A 17,624-nucleotide genomic window follows, 5' to 3' on the forward strand; every position below is an offset into this window, starting at 1 on the left:
CTCTAAATAAGTATTTATAGTGTAGAGGCTGAAGGTGCCAACAAAAGAATAACAATCTCAGGATCTTGGGAAGAGATGAGATAAATACAGAGTTTCTTAGGACTTGAGATAAAACTGCTCTGTATTCCCGGAATACAGACTTCATCCAGTATTACTTTCAAGCGTGGACTGCAGGCAGGTTCTGCAGAGTGTTACTAGATACTTACTCCGAGCCTAGCCCGGTGTTTCAGCACAGAATACAAGGAGTAAATAGGATGTGGTTTTTCTCTTTTAGGAGACCGTAGAATATTTGGGGGATAGGTGAAACGTGTCTTACGTGCTATTTCATACCCTCTCCGCCTCATCCAGAATCTGTGGCTACTTTTTCTACTCCAGTTTCTCTTGCTGTGATGTATTCTGCCCAGGCGCGGGGCAGCCACTGTTGCCAACTGGGGTCGGACAGAGTGCCTTTCTTTGTGCTGAGTTAGATGCCTCTGACCTGTCTTCCTCAGGGCTTTCCCGGTGCTGCCGAGGTGTGAAGAGCCTCAGGACTTCCTCAGAGCTTCCCTAAGCATTATTCCAAAATGTAGAGTGGTGGGTGGGAAGGTGGTGTCTAGTGGGCTGAATCTAATTAGTGGGTAAGAGACCCAGGGGATATATTTTGTCTCTTCCCTGCTGGTCCCATAAGACTGAGCTATCAGTTGTTAACGATATTGAGTGGTGGCCAGCTCAGTAATACATCCTCTGATATTTTCTTTTTTTCCTTCCTAGTCTTACTTCCTTTTTCCTCAGTTCTCTTTTCACATGGGGTAGTGCACACCCCACATAAACTTTTGCCTTAGGTCCTGTTTTCTGGGGCACCTGGACTGGAATGGAGGAGCCATACTCATTAATAAAATAGCTATGGTATAGTTTAAAAGTAAAACCATTAGGTTAGGATTTTTGGAAAACATTAGAGTTAAGATTTAAACTCTGAATCTTAGAGGGATGTCAGTGATGAAGTTCAGTTTACTCATTTTTGAGGTTAGGTGACTGTGGCTCAGAGAGGTGAAGAGATTTTTCTTGGATTACCAATAAATTCCTAACACAGGACCAGAACACGGATCCCAGACTCCAAGACTAGTGTTCTTTCCACCTTGTGATTTGTTTTGGGATTGCTGTATTCTAGAGTTAGAGCTGTCTTGGGGTGCTTGGGTGGCTTAGTGGCTTAAACACCTGTCTCTTGGTTTTGGCTCAGGTCATGATCTCACGGTTCGTGGGTTTGAGCCCCACCACGTTGGTCTCCGTGCTGATGGTGCAAAGCCTGCTTAGGATTCTCTCTCTCTCCCTTTCCCTCTGCCCCTCCCCTGCTTGTTTGCTCTCTCTTTCAAAGTAAATAAATAAAAACTTAAAAAAATAGAATTAGAGCCATCTTCATAAAAGGTTCATTCTCTTTTGGATTGTCTTGAGTAAAACAGGTCTTTGGGGGATTTGCAAAGGGGAGGTATTTGTTCAGTATTCCTCTGGTTTTGAGAGAAGTATGTGGCATAGATGCCACCATTTACTATAGGGGAGGGGAGGGAGTGCTGTAGGTAAGCAGTTGTTGACTGATTTGTTTTGGGTTTGAATTACGACTTGGTGTCTGGAACACTTCTGTTATAGTTTTGTGTATTGTCTCTTTGGGTTATGGTTTCTTGAAATAGTCTAATTAGAGTGTATCTGCTACATTTGCCTTGGCTGCATTTGATGTTTTGATGTCCCCAAGTGTTGCGTTAAAATATTGTTCTTTTTACTTATGATTTAGGTACCATGTGATATACTTGGTAGTTTAAAAAGTTTAATGCCTTTGGCCAAGGCCCAGTTTCAGATTGCTTGGCATTATTGCCTACTTTAATTTTGAATTTGCATTTCAGAATTTTTATTAATAGAGCTTCAGAGTATCACAGGACTGAAGTGTTTTGCCACTAGTGGCTGGAATTTTTTTGATGTGCTTCTTCGGATATTTATTGCTTTGGTAGAGCATTTGCCTGAAGGAAGTGGTTTCGGGTAAAAATAAGCTAGGTTTTTCTTTTACAACCTTCTTTTATATGTAGGCTGTTTTTTTAATTAAAAAAATTATTTTTTAACGTTTGTTCATTTCTGAGAGAGAGAGACAGAGTGCGAGCTGGGGAGGGGCAGAGAGAGAGGGAGACACAGAATCCAAAGCAGGCTCCAGGCTCTGAGCTGTCAGCACAGGGCCCGATGTGGGCTTCGAACCCACGAACTGTGAGATCATGACCTGAGCCGAAGATGGATGCTTAACCAACTGAGCCACCCAGGCACCCCATATGTAGGATGTTTCTTAACTGACTTGAATACTGAATTACTTCTTAGTACTCCTTCAAATACACTTAAGTCTTTTTCTTTTTCCAGGTTTTAATGGTACGGTTTGCATCATTATTTGATGCAAAGGAGCGTACTGTCACCTTTTTAAGTGGAAAGAAATATAGTGTCGATGATTTACACTCAATGGGAGCAGGGGATCTGCTAAACTCTATGTTTGAATTTAGTGAGAAGCTAAATGCCCTCCAACTTAGTGATGAAGAGATGAGTTTGTTTACAGCTGTTGTCCTGGTATCTGCAGGTAAGCAAGCTGGTTCAAAATTGTGCCACACCTAGAATACAGTGACTTAGTGGGGAGAAGGTGGAACTACGTTCCAGCAAGCTATATAGAAGGCAGGAGGGACTTAAGACGTTACACCGTGTGAATCTGTTATTTTTGCATAATTAATTTTTTAATCATGACATTAGAAGTCAAAAGTGCTATGTAGTAATAAAATGATGTTTAGATCGAGGCCTCACATTTACCACAAGTCTTAGTCTTTAGCTTTTTGTAACTGTTTTGCAAGTCTAAACTGTTATTTTTGTGGATTTAATTTTTAGATTAGTAGGTTTTTCTGATATGAATCTATGTTTTAATCAAAATATGTGTTACTTGAATATGTTAAAAGTAGCAAGATATATTAGTGTGGTTTGTAACAAAAACTGATGAATTATGGGTAGGCTTTTACCCTGCTTTGCCACTGAATTTTCTCTGTGATTGCATAAATAATTCTATTCTTTTGGGTCTTGGTTTCCTCATCCTGTGAAAGCAAGGGATTGTACCGTGTGAACCAGCCTGGAGTCTGGCACAGAATAGGTACTTAGTTACTATTTGAATGAGTGATCAAGATTTTTGAGTTCCTAACATTTAATGTTTGTTTGTATGAGTCATTGATGATTTCCAATTTCCCTGCAACCCTGCATTTATATTATAGTTATTTCTGACCGAAGTATTTCAATTTCGATAATAGCTATTAAGATAATAGCAAATGGGAAATTGATACACAATGACTTTCCTGGAGATGTGTAAGTACCAGCCATTTTTTGGTATCCACTGACTATTTTAAAACATTTGTTGAGAATTTTAAAGTATTTTGATAGGAGTTAACTGTAAGTTTCCCATTTGCTTCCTACTGTGTAAAAGCCATTCTGTCAGGCACTATGAGGGTTATGATCCCTGTTTAGGAAGCTAAACTGTTTATCAGTAACTCCTAAGGAGAGTAAGTTCTTTGTATATCTTAAAGGGCCTATACATCAGTGGTATAAATAAAGATTTATGCCATTTGGAAGCATAACGTGGCTACCTTTTCTGATCAGCTCTACCTGGGTAGCTAAAAATGCATTTATGATATGGGATAGTATGAAAGTACCATGTTAATAAGGGATACCTATTTTCTTAGTAACCTTGTAATTAATGCCTCTTGCACTTTACCTACCATTTCACAGTCTCTTGAGAAGTAATTATTAATGGTTTGAGTTGACATCAGATTAATAAACCTATTATTGTGAAACTAAAGTAATCCATGCTTGTTTCTTTATCTGATAAATATGCCTTATGTGCTAGGGGAGACAGAACAAGCATTAAGACACAAGCTTGCTTTCTAAGCATTTATGTTCCATTTGGAGAGATAAGACTGACACAAAAAGCTTATGGTACTAAGCTGTGTGGTTCTGACTGAGGTAAGTAGGAGTTATAGGAAGAAAGATGAAATTACCTGAGCAAACTTTGTGGGGAAGATGGAAGTGGAGCTGAAGTTTGAAAGATGGGTTATTAGGTTTTCCCAGCAAAAAAGTGATGGAGCAGTTTGGGAGAGCATGAGATAGGGCAGGGGCAGGTGGCTGAAGGCTGATATGTTATGTACATCAAGGAGGAAAGGGACCGAAGGCTTATGAGTTAAAGGAACACCAGGTTATGGAATGACCACCATGAGAAGAAATATGGGACGGTGGAAAGTGAGTGTAGGGGAGTGATCAGGCATGAACAAAGTGATGGTTTAACATTAGGTCTACATTTTTATCTTGGGTAGATTAGATAAGTGAGTCATTAGAGCTGGAGCGTCAGGTTGAGAGGCTGTTGAAATCACTTCAGGTATGAGGCACTGGAGTGAACTCTCCTGAAATAGGTGTGGTAGTGGAGGTGGAGAAGGAGGGACTGTGTCCCAGAGATGGTTCAAAGGAAGAAATGATGTGAGGGGAATGAGGGGAGCTCTATGCCAGGAATTGTGCTACTTCATTTATATTTTCTACCAAGAACATGATTCTTTTTAATTAAGTTTTTTTTTTTTTAATTTTTAAAATTTATTTATTTGGGAGAGACAGCACACAGGGGAAAGGCAGAGAGAAAGGAGAGAGGGAATCCCAAGCACGCTCGATGCTGTTAGCTCAGTTCTTTGCAAAAGTAGACAATATTAAGATGAAAATAAAGATAATATCATTACCAAAAAAATCACTATCAACATTGGGGGGAGGGGGTCTCTATTCAATTGTGCATCCATTTACCATTTCCTGCTTATTGATTTATGGTACATAAAAAAATGTTTGACATACTAAGTCAAAAAGACTGATTATAGAAGAATATAATGCATTCTTATTTTTGTTATGTCTATATATATGAAGAAGGTACACAAACAACACATATACATACGTAATTTCATATATTTTTTAAAAGTATGTTGCTTTCACTTAAACATATGATAATGTTCATGGAAGACTTCTGTCTTTACCACCTAAAAAAGGACTATTGTTATTTTTAAAGCAGTATTTAGACCAGAAAATAAAAAGTCTTCCTTCTCCCAGCCTGCTCTCCAGAGAACTCTCCAGAGATTTCTAACCGTCTTTCTTTTTAATTTTTCTGATAGCTGCCCACCCAACTCTAAATACTGTGTAGAGTTGGATTTTTTATTGAGTGGATACAACTGATTAAAGTATCTTCTTACTTTTTATAAGTTTTATTCTTATAGTTTGATTTAAAATTTTAATATGCTCACATTCTTTGATCTTATGCTCACATTCTTTGATCTTTCCGTTTTACATAAATCTCTCAGATAGTTTAGATAGAATCTTTTCCTTAGACAGGGACACAGTATCCTTTTACTCTGTATCCTGGCTTCTTTTGCTATACCATTTCTTTTACATTGTCAAGAATGAAAATATTTACATTCTGTTCTATAGGTGTGATTAGTTTCTGTCCTTTATCAGATAATTCTAAATATTGAAAAGCAAAAATTCTACATTTACAGTATTATGATTATGTAAATAGTGCTCACAGTACTCACACAGTGGGGTTGAAATTGTAGACAAGGCAATGTAAATCTTGCCCTAAACCTGTGCCACCCAAGGGGAGAATGTTCCAAGTATCAGATAACAAATGGATTATATATATTCATTATTAAATTGCTTAGAATTAAGCAACATTATAGTTTGCGTTATATTTAAAATCACTTTTTGTTTGTTTTTCTTGGAACCTACACTTGCCATCTGGGTTTTGTTTTGGTTGTCAGAAGAAATGCTAGTTAGTTTCTAGATCTCATTATAAAATTTTATCCTCACAACAGACCTCTGATGTGAGCCAGGACACAGAGAGGTTAAATGATTTGCCCAAGGTTGTGCATTTTTAAAAATTGGCTGAGCATGCATTTGAACTCCTATTAGTCTCTGAAGCTTCAAAGCCTTTCTGTTGTATTACTTGTTAACAGAATAGCTCTAGCTGCTAAGGGAGAGTGAAATCTCAAACATGATACTTGCCTGTGAGGTTGGAAAACTCTTGATACCACGGAGAAAAAGGGAATTATAACTGAAAGGTAAAATTTTCTTGAGATTGTGTGAAATGGCAGCAGTCACTTGCAGTTGAAGATGAGGGATGGGCATATAACTGTGAGACCAAAGCTCATCTAGAAATAGATTTCAGTTGTCTGTGGAAGGAATTTAACTTCCATCTTGTAGGAAGTGAATATGAAGAGAAATTAGGTGAGGAGCACAGGCTTCGGAGAGGGATGAAGAACCAGCTAAGAAAGTAGAGGACAGATGTAGCATGAATTAAACTATACAAGTAGTGTAGCATTTAGTAAATCATTTAGAAGAGAAATTTCCATTTCAGTCTGTACATTCTATTGTTACAATTTCTAGAGCATTATTGTTTATGATCCAGCTAGATTTGTAGATAGGTTATTTGGCCTTGAAATCATGAAACCATGGTTTTAGAAATTGAGATTTTAGAAAAATTTAATACACTTTACATTTTTAGTTATAGGAATCCCTTCCCTGAAGCTCTGAGTTGTGTAGAAGTGCGTAGGTCATCCCAACACAAAATACTCACTGAAGGACTTCTAATGCAAATATCTTCATTACCTGTGTGTTTCTTTCTTTGCCTATTTAGATTATTTTGTTTGTGGGGCTCACTGTCATTCTTTACCGGTTGTTGGTATTGTAAATTACTAATGATAATGATGCAAACCAGGTATTCTGCTTATAATAAGGGCTCTCTAAAGTAAGGCATTTTGGTTTATGTTCACTGCTAATTACCTAGCACCTATTACAGTAGCCACACACATTCAGTAAGTGTTTGGTGAGGGAATTAATAAATTGCAAGGATGCTGAAGAAAACAATTACTTGAATATTAAAGGCAAGGGAGATTCTTGGAAGCATTACTGAAGGCTTTAAGTAGTTTTGCAAAGATGGCCCGTATGATTTTATGACCAAAGTCAAATGTTCACAGGTCTTTTTCCATAAGAATTGGCACACAGTTGAATAATAATCCAAATTTTCTTAAATGTAAGATAAACAAACCTATTTTCATCATTTTTTCTGCATTTAGAGTTAATCAAACATTTTTCCCCCTTACTATGAAATTTTAGTCTTTGTTCCAAGTGTTTGCATTGCAGGTGGCTTTTTTAACTCCCAGTTACAATGCAAAGCTTCAATCTCCTTATAAAAAAATGAATAAAAGGGTGTGAATGGCCAGAGAATTTTGCTTCCTTGGCAGTGTCTTATTAATTACAGCTTCCTGTACTGGGGGCCATTGAATATTTCTTGTGCATTACTGCCTCCTATTGTAAAGGGAAGAAATAGCCCTTGATGATGAAAAAAAAGCCTATGGGCAAACAACATAGGTTTGGCTAATTTTAAGATACTTTCCTTTATTTTTGGCTTATACTAAATCATTAATTAACACTTTCTATGATGAGCTTAATAAATACAGTATACTAAGCGGTGCCTGGGTGGTTAAGTGTCCGACTTCAGCTCAGGTCATGATCTCACAGTCTGTGAGTTTGAGCCCCGTGTTGGGCTCTGTGCTGACAGCTCAGAGCCTGGAGCCTGGTTCAGATACTGTGTCTCCCTCTCTCTCTGCCCCTCCCCACCTCCCACTCTGTCTCTGTCTCTGAAAAATGAATAAACCTTAAAAATACAGTATGCTAAATGAAAGTGAATGCTTAGGTTATAATGAGGTAATAAAGTTGCATGGTATATTAGTTATCTATTACCACTAACAAATTACCTTAAAACTTAGTGGCTTTTTATCTCACAGTTTCTGAGGGTTAGGAATATGGTGCGGCTTTGATGGGTGCCTCTGGCTCAAGGTTTCTTAGGAGATTGTAGTCAAACTTGGAGCAGGGCTGTGGTCAACTATGAAGGCTCAACTAGGTAAGGATCTGCTGCTTCTAGGCTTATTCATGTGGTTGTTGGCAGGATACATTTCCTTGCAAGATGTTGGACTGAGTGCCTCAGTTCTTTGCTGGCTGTTGGCTAGAGACCACCGTCAGTTCCTTAGCACCTGGGCCACTTCCATAGGCAGTTCACAACGTGGCATCTGGCTTTCCTCAGAGTAAGTGAGCAAAAGTATGCTAAAGGTGGAAGTCAAGTGTTTTTTTTGTTTTTTTGTTTTTGTAATCGAATATTTTATTCGTTAGTAGTGAATCAGTAAATCTAGCCCACTCAAGGGGAAAGGGATACGCAAGGGCATGGATACCAGGATGAGGAAATCATTGGTGGCTGTTTTAGAGGTTGCTTGGCACACATGGCAACATACAAATGTGGATATATTCCAAATGAAGTAAAATTATATTTGTAAACTACATTATTCATTTTATTTTCTCATTGAGAAGCAGTTGAAATTAGCAGATGGCATCTAATTGTAAAAATCAGAACCTTTAGTTTTGTGAACAAAATACTAAGCACTAAAGAGTTTTGATTTATCAAGTATACTGTGTGATATACATCTTTATAATATAATCAACAGATACAAAAATTTGCCATTGGGATTTATAACATTTTGTCAAATATTTTTTGCCTTTGTTCCAATGTATAAAACCTTGTTTTAAATTCATTAATGAGATTGATGAGCAAGAATTATATTTCTAGTTAATGTTTTCTCTTAATTGATAATGTTAATAACATGTCCTCTCATTCATGTCTCTCTATTCCTTACTATTAGATCGATCTGGAATAGAAAATGTCAACTCTGTTGAGGCTTTGCAGGAAACTCTCATCCGTGCACTAAGGACCTTAATAATGAAAAACCATCCAAACGAGGCCTCTATTTTTACAAAACTTCTTCTAAAGTTGCCAGATCTTCGATCTTTAAACAACATGCACTCTGAGGAGCTCTTGGCCTTTAAAGTTCACCCCTAAGGCCTTTGTTAATTTAAACATGAACTGACTCATGCTAACTGTACATTTTGTGCTAATATGCTTATTTATATGTGTATACCATATGTGGAGATAGAAAAGACCTTTAAGACAATACAAGATTGTAGGCTGTCTCTGTAATCATGCGGTAGCTGTTTGGATTGAGGTTTCTCCAGCCATGGTTAGACATTGACCGCATTTCCCCTATAGACCAATCAGCTGTGTCGCACTTAAACTGGAGAAGTTACACTGAATTATAGTCACACTGAATGTTAGACTTTTCATCTGCCAAAACCAAAAACCATTTTGATCTCCCTGTGGTATAAATATAACGCACAATCACAAGTATATGAGGACTTAAAAATTAACCTTTTGTGGTAGAAATTTTGTTCTATGACGAAAACTTGATTTCACCACGAGCCATTGGATCTGGTAATTGGAGACACTGCAAGTTGGGTGATCTCCACGTGTGTATTTTGCTCTACTACCACTGTTAAAGTGTATGATCCTGGGCAGGTTTGTTGTGGAAAATGAAAATTGATAGTGCTCTCAGTGTCCCACCTCACAGATACTAAAAAATGTCTATAAAGCATATTTACCTCTTGGGAGATAGGCACTATGTAAATAAGGTAACATTTTTGTTATTATAATTTTCATAATAATACTCTTTTCTTATTTCTAAGCATTTCTGAGAAATCATTTCACAGTCCACGCCAACCTATTATTCAGGGTTCCTGCATATGTGTGGGTATCCTCTTGGCGCACACATATTCAAAGTTTATGGGTACATCAGATACATAGTATGTGTACGTAATATCTCTGTGAACATAGTTAAACACATTTCTTCACAATATTTTAAACTGTGAAGAACTTTATCATTCAATAAACTTAAAACAAGAGGTGTCAAAGACTCAAGTTAGGTGCGTTTTACCTGTTGATGACATAACCATTGCTTTAAATGTTTAGACAGTAGAATATTGAATTTATGCTCTATTTTTATTTAAGCAGCATTTAATGTAAAAGTACAATAGGCAAGGGAGTCCAAATTTCAAAAAATATGTGTTTTAGAGTTCATCTTTGGTAAGATCTTTAGTTCAGGGTACTAGTTGTTTAAAAGTTCATTCAGATTCTTACCTTGTACTAAAAAAGGTTACAATGCCCCTTAAACACATGCTGCAGCTTGATGAAAAATATTTTGATCCTTTTTGGAGAACCAATCAATGTTTAAGAAAACTGTTTAATATGTTGGCTGTGTGTGTGTGTGTGTGTATGCATGTGTGCGCAAGTGTGTTCTGAGTCCACTATTTTTTTTTTTTTCCTAAGTAACACTACAGGGATTTTGTCAGATTAGATTAGATTTAATCTAGAATTTGAAAAAAAAAATCATTTAGTGTGTGTGACCTACAGGCTTAGAAATGGTACAGAGACATTTCATCCACATTTCTAATATTGGGCTTTATTAAATAGAGAAAATCAACCTCTGTTGATGGCAGTGGGAGAAATAGCCAAAGTTGAGGATTTTATGTGTCTTTCTGTTTCCCTGGAAAATTACAATTAATTGGAATTTTTTGGAAAAGATTGCCTTCTGTATAATTTTGGGATTATATAAAACTTCAAGAATGGAAAGAGCCTGCTTTACTATACTCAGCCTGTTACTTTAATGACATGTGAGCAGAATGCCTTATTTTGTAATCTTGTTTAACTTGTTGCTACTGGGACTTGAATTTCTGTGGCACTTGTTAAGTAAGTTAAAAAAAGAAGTTAAATCCTCTCATTATTAAAGAGGAAAGGTGATGGTGATGTCTGTAATACAATATAAACCATAATTGTGATTTACCTTACATTGGTAAGACTTTTATGGGATATACAGTATAGTTTTTGTGAATTATTTACACGATAGCATTATCTTTTTATAATTTTTTTCCTATGATAAATGCATAGTTTTCTTCTATGGGGGATAGAAACGGCTTTTTGAAGTAATCCTGAAAACCTCAAAGATCATGTTTATTCTTAATTTTTGCCTTTTGCATAATCCTCTTTATATAACATGTTATCTTCAAAACAATTACTGTCTTTAGGAATGTGTAACGAGAAGTATGTTAGTATTGCTTATAAAACTTTAGTTAGGTTCAATATATACATGTATACATATATATATAGGTATGTAGGTTTGCATTTTGTCTTGTAAAATTTTATTTGAACAAATTCTTCCTGTAGGTAATGGGAAACAAAATTAATAGTTCATATGCCACTTGTAGCATCTCTGTATTTGAAAATAGCCCAGTATTAAAACTTCTAAAATTAAACCAGCAGCCTATTATAAGCACATTCTTTGATTGAGTCATTGGTTATAAACTTACTAAATGTGGAGAAGACAACCAGTTTGGGGAACTTCTGAGTCGGTGGGACACTGGTGATTAATTGATAATGTACTGTATGAATTAAGTGATGCTTTAACTCTGATTTTACATTTTAAACTTCAAATGTGGGCATTATGTCAGCAAACTTAAGGGCATTATGTCAGCAAGCTAAAACGTTTTTTGTTTTTTTTTTTCTCTGTGCTTTTAATGTATCTCTACATGATCTGAGAGAGGATTCAAGCTTTTCAGAGAGAAATAGCTGAGGGAAAGGGGAAACATCTTCTTGAGTTGAAGCTTCTCCTTAATGGCGATGGTTTAATTACAGATAAAACTAGAAGGCAATTTCAGTGGATTAAGTGTATAGCTTTTGTATCTACATTTCAAGAAATTACCATTGTAACTTGATAAGAAATGATTTATTTTATGTAAACATCATTGCAAAGCAAGGTGTAGAAGCTCAGCTAGATTTATTACTGTGCACGAGAGTAAATACCTATCTCAATTATTCTTTTTCTTTTTCCAATATAAAGTTTGCTGAATGTACAAGAAGAGTTTATCACTTAGGATATAGAATTTTTTTTAGGGGTTGGGGGGATGGGATCTGTCAGGAAATCACCTATAAACAAAGATTGTCTTGATTTGATTCAAAGTGTAAAACTTGAAGCTATTCTTGAACTAACGTGGAAAAATGGCTATTGTTTTAAAAATGATAGAAATATATTGTCAAGATATGAATTACGTTTATTTTCTACAAACTGTTATTGATGAGGACATGGGTAATATCTTCATGTTTCTGAAAAGTAATCTGTACATGGGGGGAGGGGATAATAAATATTATTTCTAACCAACTGTGGTTTTGGTATCTTTCTGTCTTGATGTTTTTGTAAGACTCTAATTTAACTTTACTACTTTCCCCTGAGCACAGCAGGATGTCTTACCTAAATCTCTGACTCAGCATAGGGGAACATATATATGCAGGGCTCTTTTTAAAAGATTTTAGGGGTGCCTAGGTGGCTCAGTCAGTTAAGAGTCTGACTCTTGATTTTGGCTCAGGTCAGGATGTCACGGTTCATGGGTTCAAGCCCTGCATTGGGCTCTGTGCTGACAGTAGAGAGCCTGCTTGGGATTCTCTCTCTCCCTCTCTCTCTGCTCCTCCCCCCCACAAAAAATAAACATTAAAAAAATCATAATAAAAGATTTTAGTTTGTTTAGAGAGTCCAGCAAAGATTGTTGCTGTTTTCTATAATGCCAGATGAATAGTAGTTTGCTGTATCTGGTAAGGTAATCTTTCTTAGACGGAGACGGTAGAGAGGAAAGGGGTGCTTGATCTAGCCAAGACTCAGCCTTGGCCGTGAACGGGATAGAGTGCCTCAGCAAGACCACTACCCCTTTCCTAGGGCGCGTAGCCATGCTGGCAAAGTTGAGGCAGTTACTGAAATCACTCCCTGCAGTTGTTTTCCAGACCAGCAATATCCACTACTTTTCTATGGATGTTAATTGATATTAGGTGGGAGAAATGGGCTCATTGATTAAATAAACTTGGAAATGCTGGGTTAACAAGGTTACTGAGATGTCTTTGTGTCAGTCCTGTTCTCTAATGAGCAAGTGTGTATCGTGAGTTTTTTGAGGAAGTGTTGGTGTGGGATGCAGTTTTTCCCAAACTTCCTCTGCCAAGTAGGCTCTCCCTGACCTTTTTTTATGTGTTGAACACTTGGGACTCCTTGGAAGGTGTGATTTCAGGAGAAAAAACCTTGTTAACCCACTTTGGGTGTTGATAAGGATATTGATCACATTCTGTGGATTATTGTACAGATTTGTAATTTGCCCTCTTTTTTGCACAGTACAAGAAACAGCTCTAAATAAATGTGTGGCTGGGGGCGCCTGGGTGGCTCAGTCGGTTAAGTGTCTGACTTCAGCTCAGGTCACGATCTCACGGTCCTTGAGTTCGAGCCCCGCGTCAGGCTCTGGGCTGATGGCTCAGAGCCTGGAGCCTGCTTCCGATTCTGTGTCTCCCTCTCTCTCTGCCCCTCCCCCGTTCATGCTCTGTCTCTCTCTGTCTCAAAAATAAATTTAAAAAATAATAAATAAATGTGTGGCTGATGGAAAACAATAGATTAAATTCCTTTTGAATGTTGGAAGTGTTGCATGTGAGTAAATGAGTAAAGACAGCCAATTCATGGATCTGGTTTTAGTTTTCACATTCACTTGGGCCCGTTAAAATTTGTCACATTTGCTTTTCTTAATTCTTGGTCTGTCTAAATAAAGGTTTAGCAACAACTATGGCCTCTGTTCCAGTAGCCACATCAGAGTTGCTCTTCACAATGTCAAAGTTGGTGGAGGAATCATAAGGGCAGTCTCAGAGGAACTCACCTCTCCAGAATGTTTTCTACGGGGGCACGGTCCTAAGAACGGAAAGATGGTCTCAAAATTAGCATTTCCCCTACATTTTAATATAAATTACTAAAGAGGATGAGATCAGTGGTTTAAATAAGACTCAAATACCGGGGACAAAAATGGTGTTTTTAAATGTTTTTTTTTTCTGTTTTCCTACTGGTGTCCAGAGAATTGAATATGATTTTCTAAAAAGTCTCTAAGGTAAGTTCTGTGTTTTTCTTTTCTACAGTTTCATTTTTCTCTCAATTCTCCTTATCCTTAGTCCTCCTGCCCCAGTACTTTGTTGCTTTGCTTGTAAATTTTCATTTATTTCCCCCGCCCCCAATAGCCATTTCATTTCCTGTTCAGGTTCTGCAGTTAAATGCAACTCAGGTAGTTTCCAGAGTGGAAAGCACCTACCCTTTCATGCTCCCTTGATCATCTTTTTGTTCTCTACAGTTAGGCTGCTCTCTTTCTAAGCTGTTTTATCCAACAAGACTTTTGAGGAATAAACTGATGGTGTAGTTATTCATTACTTAAACACATTTACTGAACATGTATGTTTCAGGAATTTTTAAAAAATCCAAATGCAAAATGAGTTTCTTGAAAATCCAGGGCACTAATCCAGACAGTGTTGTGGAAATTGTGCACACATGGAGCAAATGGCCACCGATCATAGCATCTTAAGTAGTAATTGCCAGCAAATGCTGTTCCAGCCATGGTGTGCTGGGGTCAGCTTATAAGGTCCCTTGAGGTCTCACTGTTACACTTCCAGGAATTTACAGAGCTGGTTGTTAGAAACAGCCATTATATAAGCTTGCAATTGAATTTTATTGGAGAAGATAATACTCAGAACTCTTCACTTCCTAATTATTTTACGTTATACTGTTATTTATGCTTTTGAGGCTCAGTACCTTTATTTTTATGGATATGGCAGCAATACTTTATAATGGCATGTGCCTTTATATATCTCTATATATATCTCTACCCAACTGCCTAAGTGATGGTATATTGGTAGCTCAAAATTGGCCGTGGTAGGATTATTTATACGATGGAAAGCTCCAAATGCTATGAATCAGAGCTTGATTTATTGTTTTTTTTTTTTTTGATTGTCTAGATTTAGGAAAGTGGTGGAGAAAGTGAGTACAAATTACACTTACAAGTGCCCCATGCCTGTAGCCATTAAACATTGCAAACAGAAAATTGACAAAATGGTCCAGTATTTGAAAACTATTACCTGATTCAGCAAAGAAGTTGTTCGCATCATTGGTAAACCAATCAAGTTCTGACATCATTTTTGTTTCATTTTTGTTTCACGAATACACTTAAAATCTCACCATTCATGTCAGAACTGTACTTGTTTGTCAGTTGCACCTTCAGCAAAAATAATGGAATGCATTCTGTGAAAGATTAATTGGTTATATGGAACTTAGGGTAAAGAGTTGTACATTTTATAAGTTGTAAAATTAATACTACATACGTACACACGGCATTCATACATACATTCAGTAAAAATAATAAATACATACAGACACACACCTTCATAAGGGATTTTCCCCGAGTGGTAGTTAAATGTTTACCACTATTAACCCCCAAGAAGTATTTCTGTTTCCTAGATAAAGGAAACCACGGCTCAGAGAGTGTAAGTAATTTGCTCCAGGTCACACCGCTACCTGAGTGAAGAGTTGGAATGTAAAACCCAGATGTCTGGGCAGACGGTTTGTTCCACGCCTAACAGAGGAGCACTGGGCTTGGGGTCTCCTTGGCAGAGCGGTTTTAGTAAGTCTACTCTGATCTGTATACACATGCAGCGCTTCCGTTCAGGGGTTTGGGGGTGGGTGGAGGGGAAGCTCTTGAATCAAGGATTCAATGCAGAATATGAGTTTACTGTTATCCTCCAGCCCCTACATGAATTTTTCTCTTACGTGTAAGAAGCATAAACTGCTTCAAGTGGTTGCAAGACTAAATGAGCTGTCAACAGTGAGCTGCAAACAGTGAAGTCCTCTGCAGACGCGAGGTCATTGTTTTTCCTTAGGAAATGCAGGAAGTCGTCTCCTGGGGGGTAGCGAGTGTGGAAAGCAGGGCCCTGGACGAGGTTCTCCCTGGGTCAGTGTCTGTGGTGCTGTCCCTCACAGGCCACTCAGGGCTGTGAGGTGGCAGTTTCCAATGTAGGCCTGTCTCCGCGGAGGACTGCTCTGACAGTGAAGACCGTGGTGACCTCGACCTTCAGACACCGATTTCCAGTAACTTCCTCAGGAGAGGCTAAACAAGCGACAAACGATGACCACGTCGGCATCCCATTTCCAAGCCCCCAGACGAGAATACGGTCGTTCTCCCTTACCCGCAGTTTAGCTTCCCATGATTTCAATTGCCTGCCCTCAGCCGCCTCCGAGGCGGAAGCCAGGGATCCTCCTGAAGGAGGTAGGAGCCCAATGCTACGTCACAAGGCCCGCCCACCACGTTCGTCCCACGTCACCACGTGGGCTTTTTGTGTGTCGGTCCTCGCGGGGAGAAGGGTGAGTACGGTGCAGGGAGGTGTTTTCAGAGAGCACGTTCACATACCTTTTATTATAGTATATTGTTGTATTGTTCTTTGTTATTAATCTCTCACTCCGCCTAATTTATAAATTAAGCTCCGTCATCGGTTTGTATGTCCAGGAAAAGTCACGGTATATATCTAGGGTTCCGTTCTTCCACGCCTTCAGGCATCCACTGGGGATCTTGGAATGTTTCTCCCTATAGCTAAGGGACACTGCTATATATAAGGAAGGTCTTTAGTATTCTGGTGGATATTATCAACGTTTAAGGTGTACATCTATCACAAAGGACAGGAATAATCGGGTCAATGTCCCTTCATAGTAAAAATAACATAATAAGGAATTCCATGTCTTTGAGTTTTGAATATTCTCACCCTTTATTCTGGATTGAGGATACCTTTGTGGTTGCGGTTCTGCTCTTCAGTGATCTTGAGAAGATCCCTTCACCTTCTGAGTTCAGCTCCCCTCTGTAAAGTGAGGGAATTTAGCTATGTGCCCTCCCAGGGCTAACATACAGTGTGACACAGTGATCTATAAACAACAGAGTTAAAAAAGAAAAGAAAAGAAAGCCAGAGGGTGAAAAATTTCTTGCGTGTGGGGAGAGGGGAGGGGAGAGGGGAGACACAGAAACATGGTTCCTGTAGCTAAAGATTGACAGATCACACTTGTCTTAACCTGATGTGACATTGCACCCTGCTGGCCATCTGTCCATGGTCCTTGTGTGACTCCTTGCTCCCTTATGCCTTCCTCAGTGCTCAGTGGTCACAATACCCTTAGCTCAGAGTCATCTCTCAATGTCAGGAACAGGAAGTGTGCTGGGGGAAGGGGGGGTGAGTGTGGAGGAGTTTCATATCCCCTAGGGTTCCCAATGCCCAGTGGAGGGGGCAACTGAAACTGGAGAAAAGCACAAAGCACAAGGAACGTCAGAAACCCCCTGGCCCAGTGGCTGCGCTCTAGTAGGTCCTGAGTTTTTAGGTGAAAGTTTCTATTCAAGCTGAGACCTTTCCTGCATCGCAGCACTTCCCAGTTTTTGATCATAACAAAAAGGTAAGTTTTTGTAGTTCAAGTCTGAAAGAGTATAAAGTTTTTTTTGTAGTTGATGATTCTGTCTCTTCCCCTAAATCCTCTTAATTTTATTCCAGCCCTCAAGGTAGTCAGGAAAATGTTCACCATATAACACCAGAACTTCTACTTATTGTCACTTTCCAACACTCTTAGCTGGAAAAATCAAAAGAATTTTATAGTGAACACCTAAACACCTGCCACCTATATTTCACCTTTCACATTTTATTGTACTTGTGAATTACAGAGCTATCCTTCCATCCATCAATCCATCTTGGGATTTCTTAAAATGCATTTCAAAGTAAATTGAAGTCCTCAATAAACTTCCCCCTACATTTTTCATCTTGT

General features: G+C 38.2%; 1 protein-coding gene and 2 long non-coding RNA genes across 7 annotated transcripts in view; 2 read left to right on the forward strand and 1 right to left on the reverse strand.

Moving 5' to 3' along the window:
- NR1D2 (nuclear receptor subfamily 1 group D member 2) overlaps positions 1 to 12,152 on the forward strand; it is a 29,621-nt gene extending 17,469 nt beyond the window's left edge. The window contains exons 7-9 of one of the 2 annotated variants that reach the window (XM_045037685.1): positions 2,371 to 2,581; positions 8,006 to 8,141; positions 8,751 to 8,901. In XM_045037685.1, coding sequence (XP_044893620.1) covers positions 2,371 to 2,581; positions 8,006 to 8,141; positions 8,751 to 8,784 — 381 coding nt within the window. In that variant the 3' untranslated portion in view covers positions 8,785 to 8,901. Of the gene's footprint in view, positions 1 to 2,370; positions 2,582 to 8,005; positions 8,142 to 8,750 lie in introns of both variants that reach the window. The other variant, XM_023260612.2, reaches the window with a different exon arrangement.
- On the reverse strand, positions 11,451 to 16,106 carry LOC102900408. 2 transcript variants are annotated; one of them, XR_006585564.1, is made up of 3 exons: positions 15,603 to 16,106; positions 14,915 to 15,051; positions 11,451 to 13,706 (listed from the first exon to the last, which is right to left on the reverse strand). It is a non-coding gene; the product is annotated as an uncharacterized LOC102900408 (long non-coding RNA). The 2 variants fall into 2 exon arrangements; XR_441179.4 differs by having other exon boundaries at positions 14,915 to 15,077; positions 15,603 to 16,105.
- Positions 16,107 to 16,825: 719 nt separating this feature from the next.
- The window catches only part of LOC109491541, a 63,359-nt gene continuing 62,560 nt past the window's right edge, over positions 16,826 to 17,624 (forward strand). For all 3 annotated transcript variants that reach the window (XR_002144958.3, XR_006585565.1, XR_002745473.2), the window contains exon 1: positions 16,826 to 17,261. This is a non-coding gene — a long non-coding RNA (uncharacterized LOC109491541). The remainder of the gene's footprint in view (positions 17,262 to 17,624) is intronic.

Source organism: Felis catus, chromosome C2, assembly GCF_018350175.1.
Source record: "Felis catus isolate Fca126 chromosome C2, F.catus_Fca126_mat1.0, whole genome shotgun sequence".
Lineage (NCBI taxonomy): Eukaryota > Metazoa > Chordata > Mammalia > Carnivora > Felidae > Felis > Felis catus.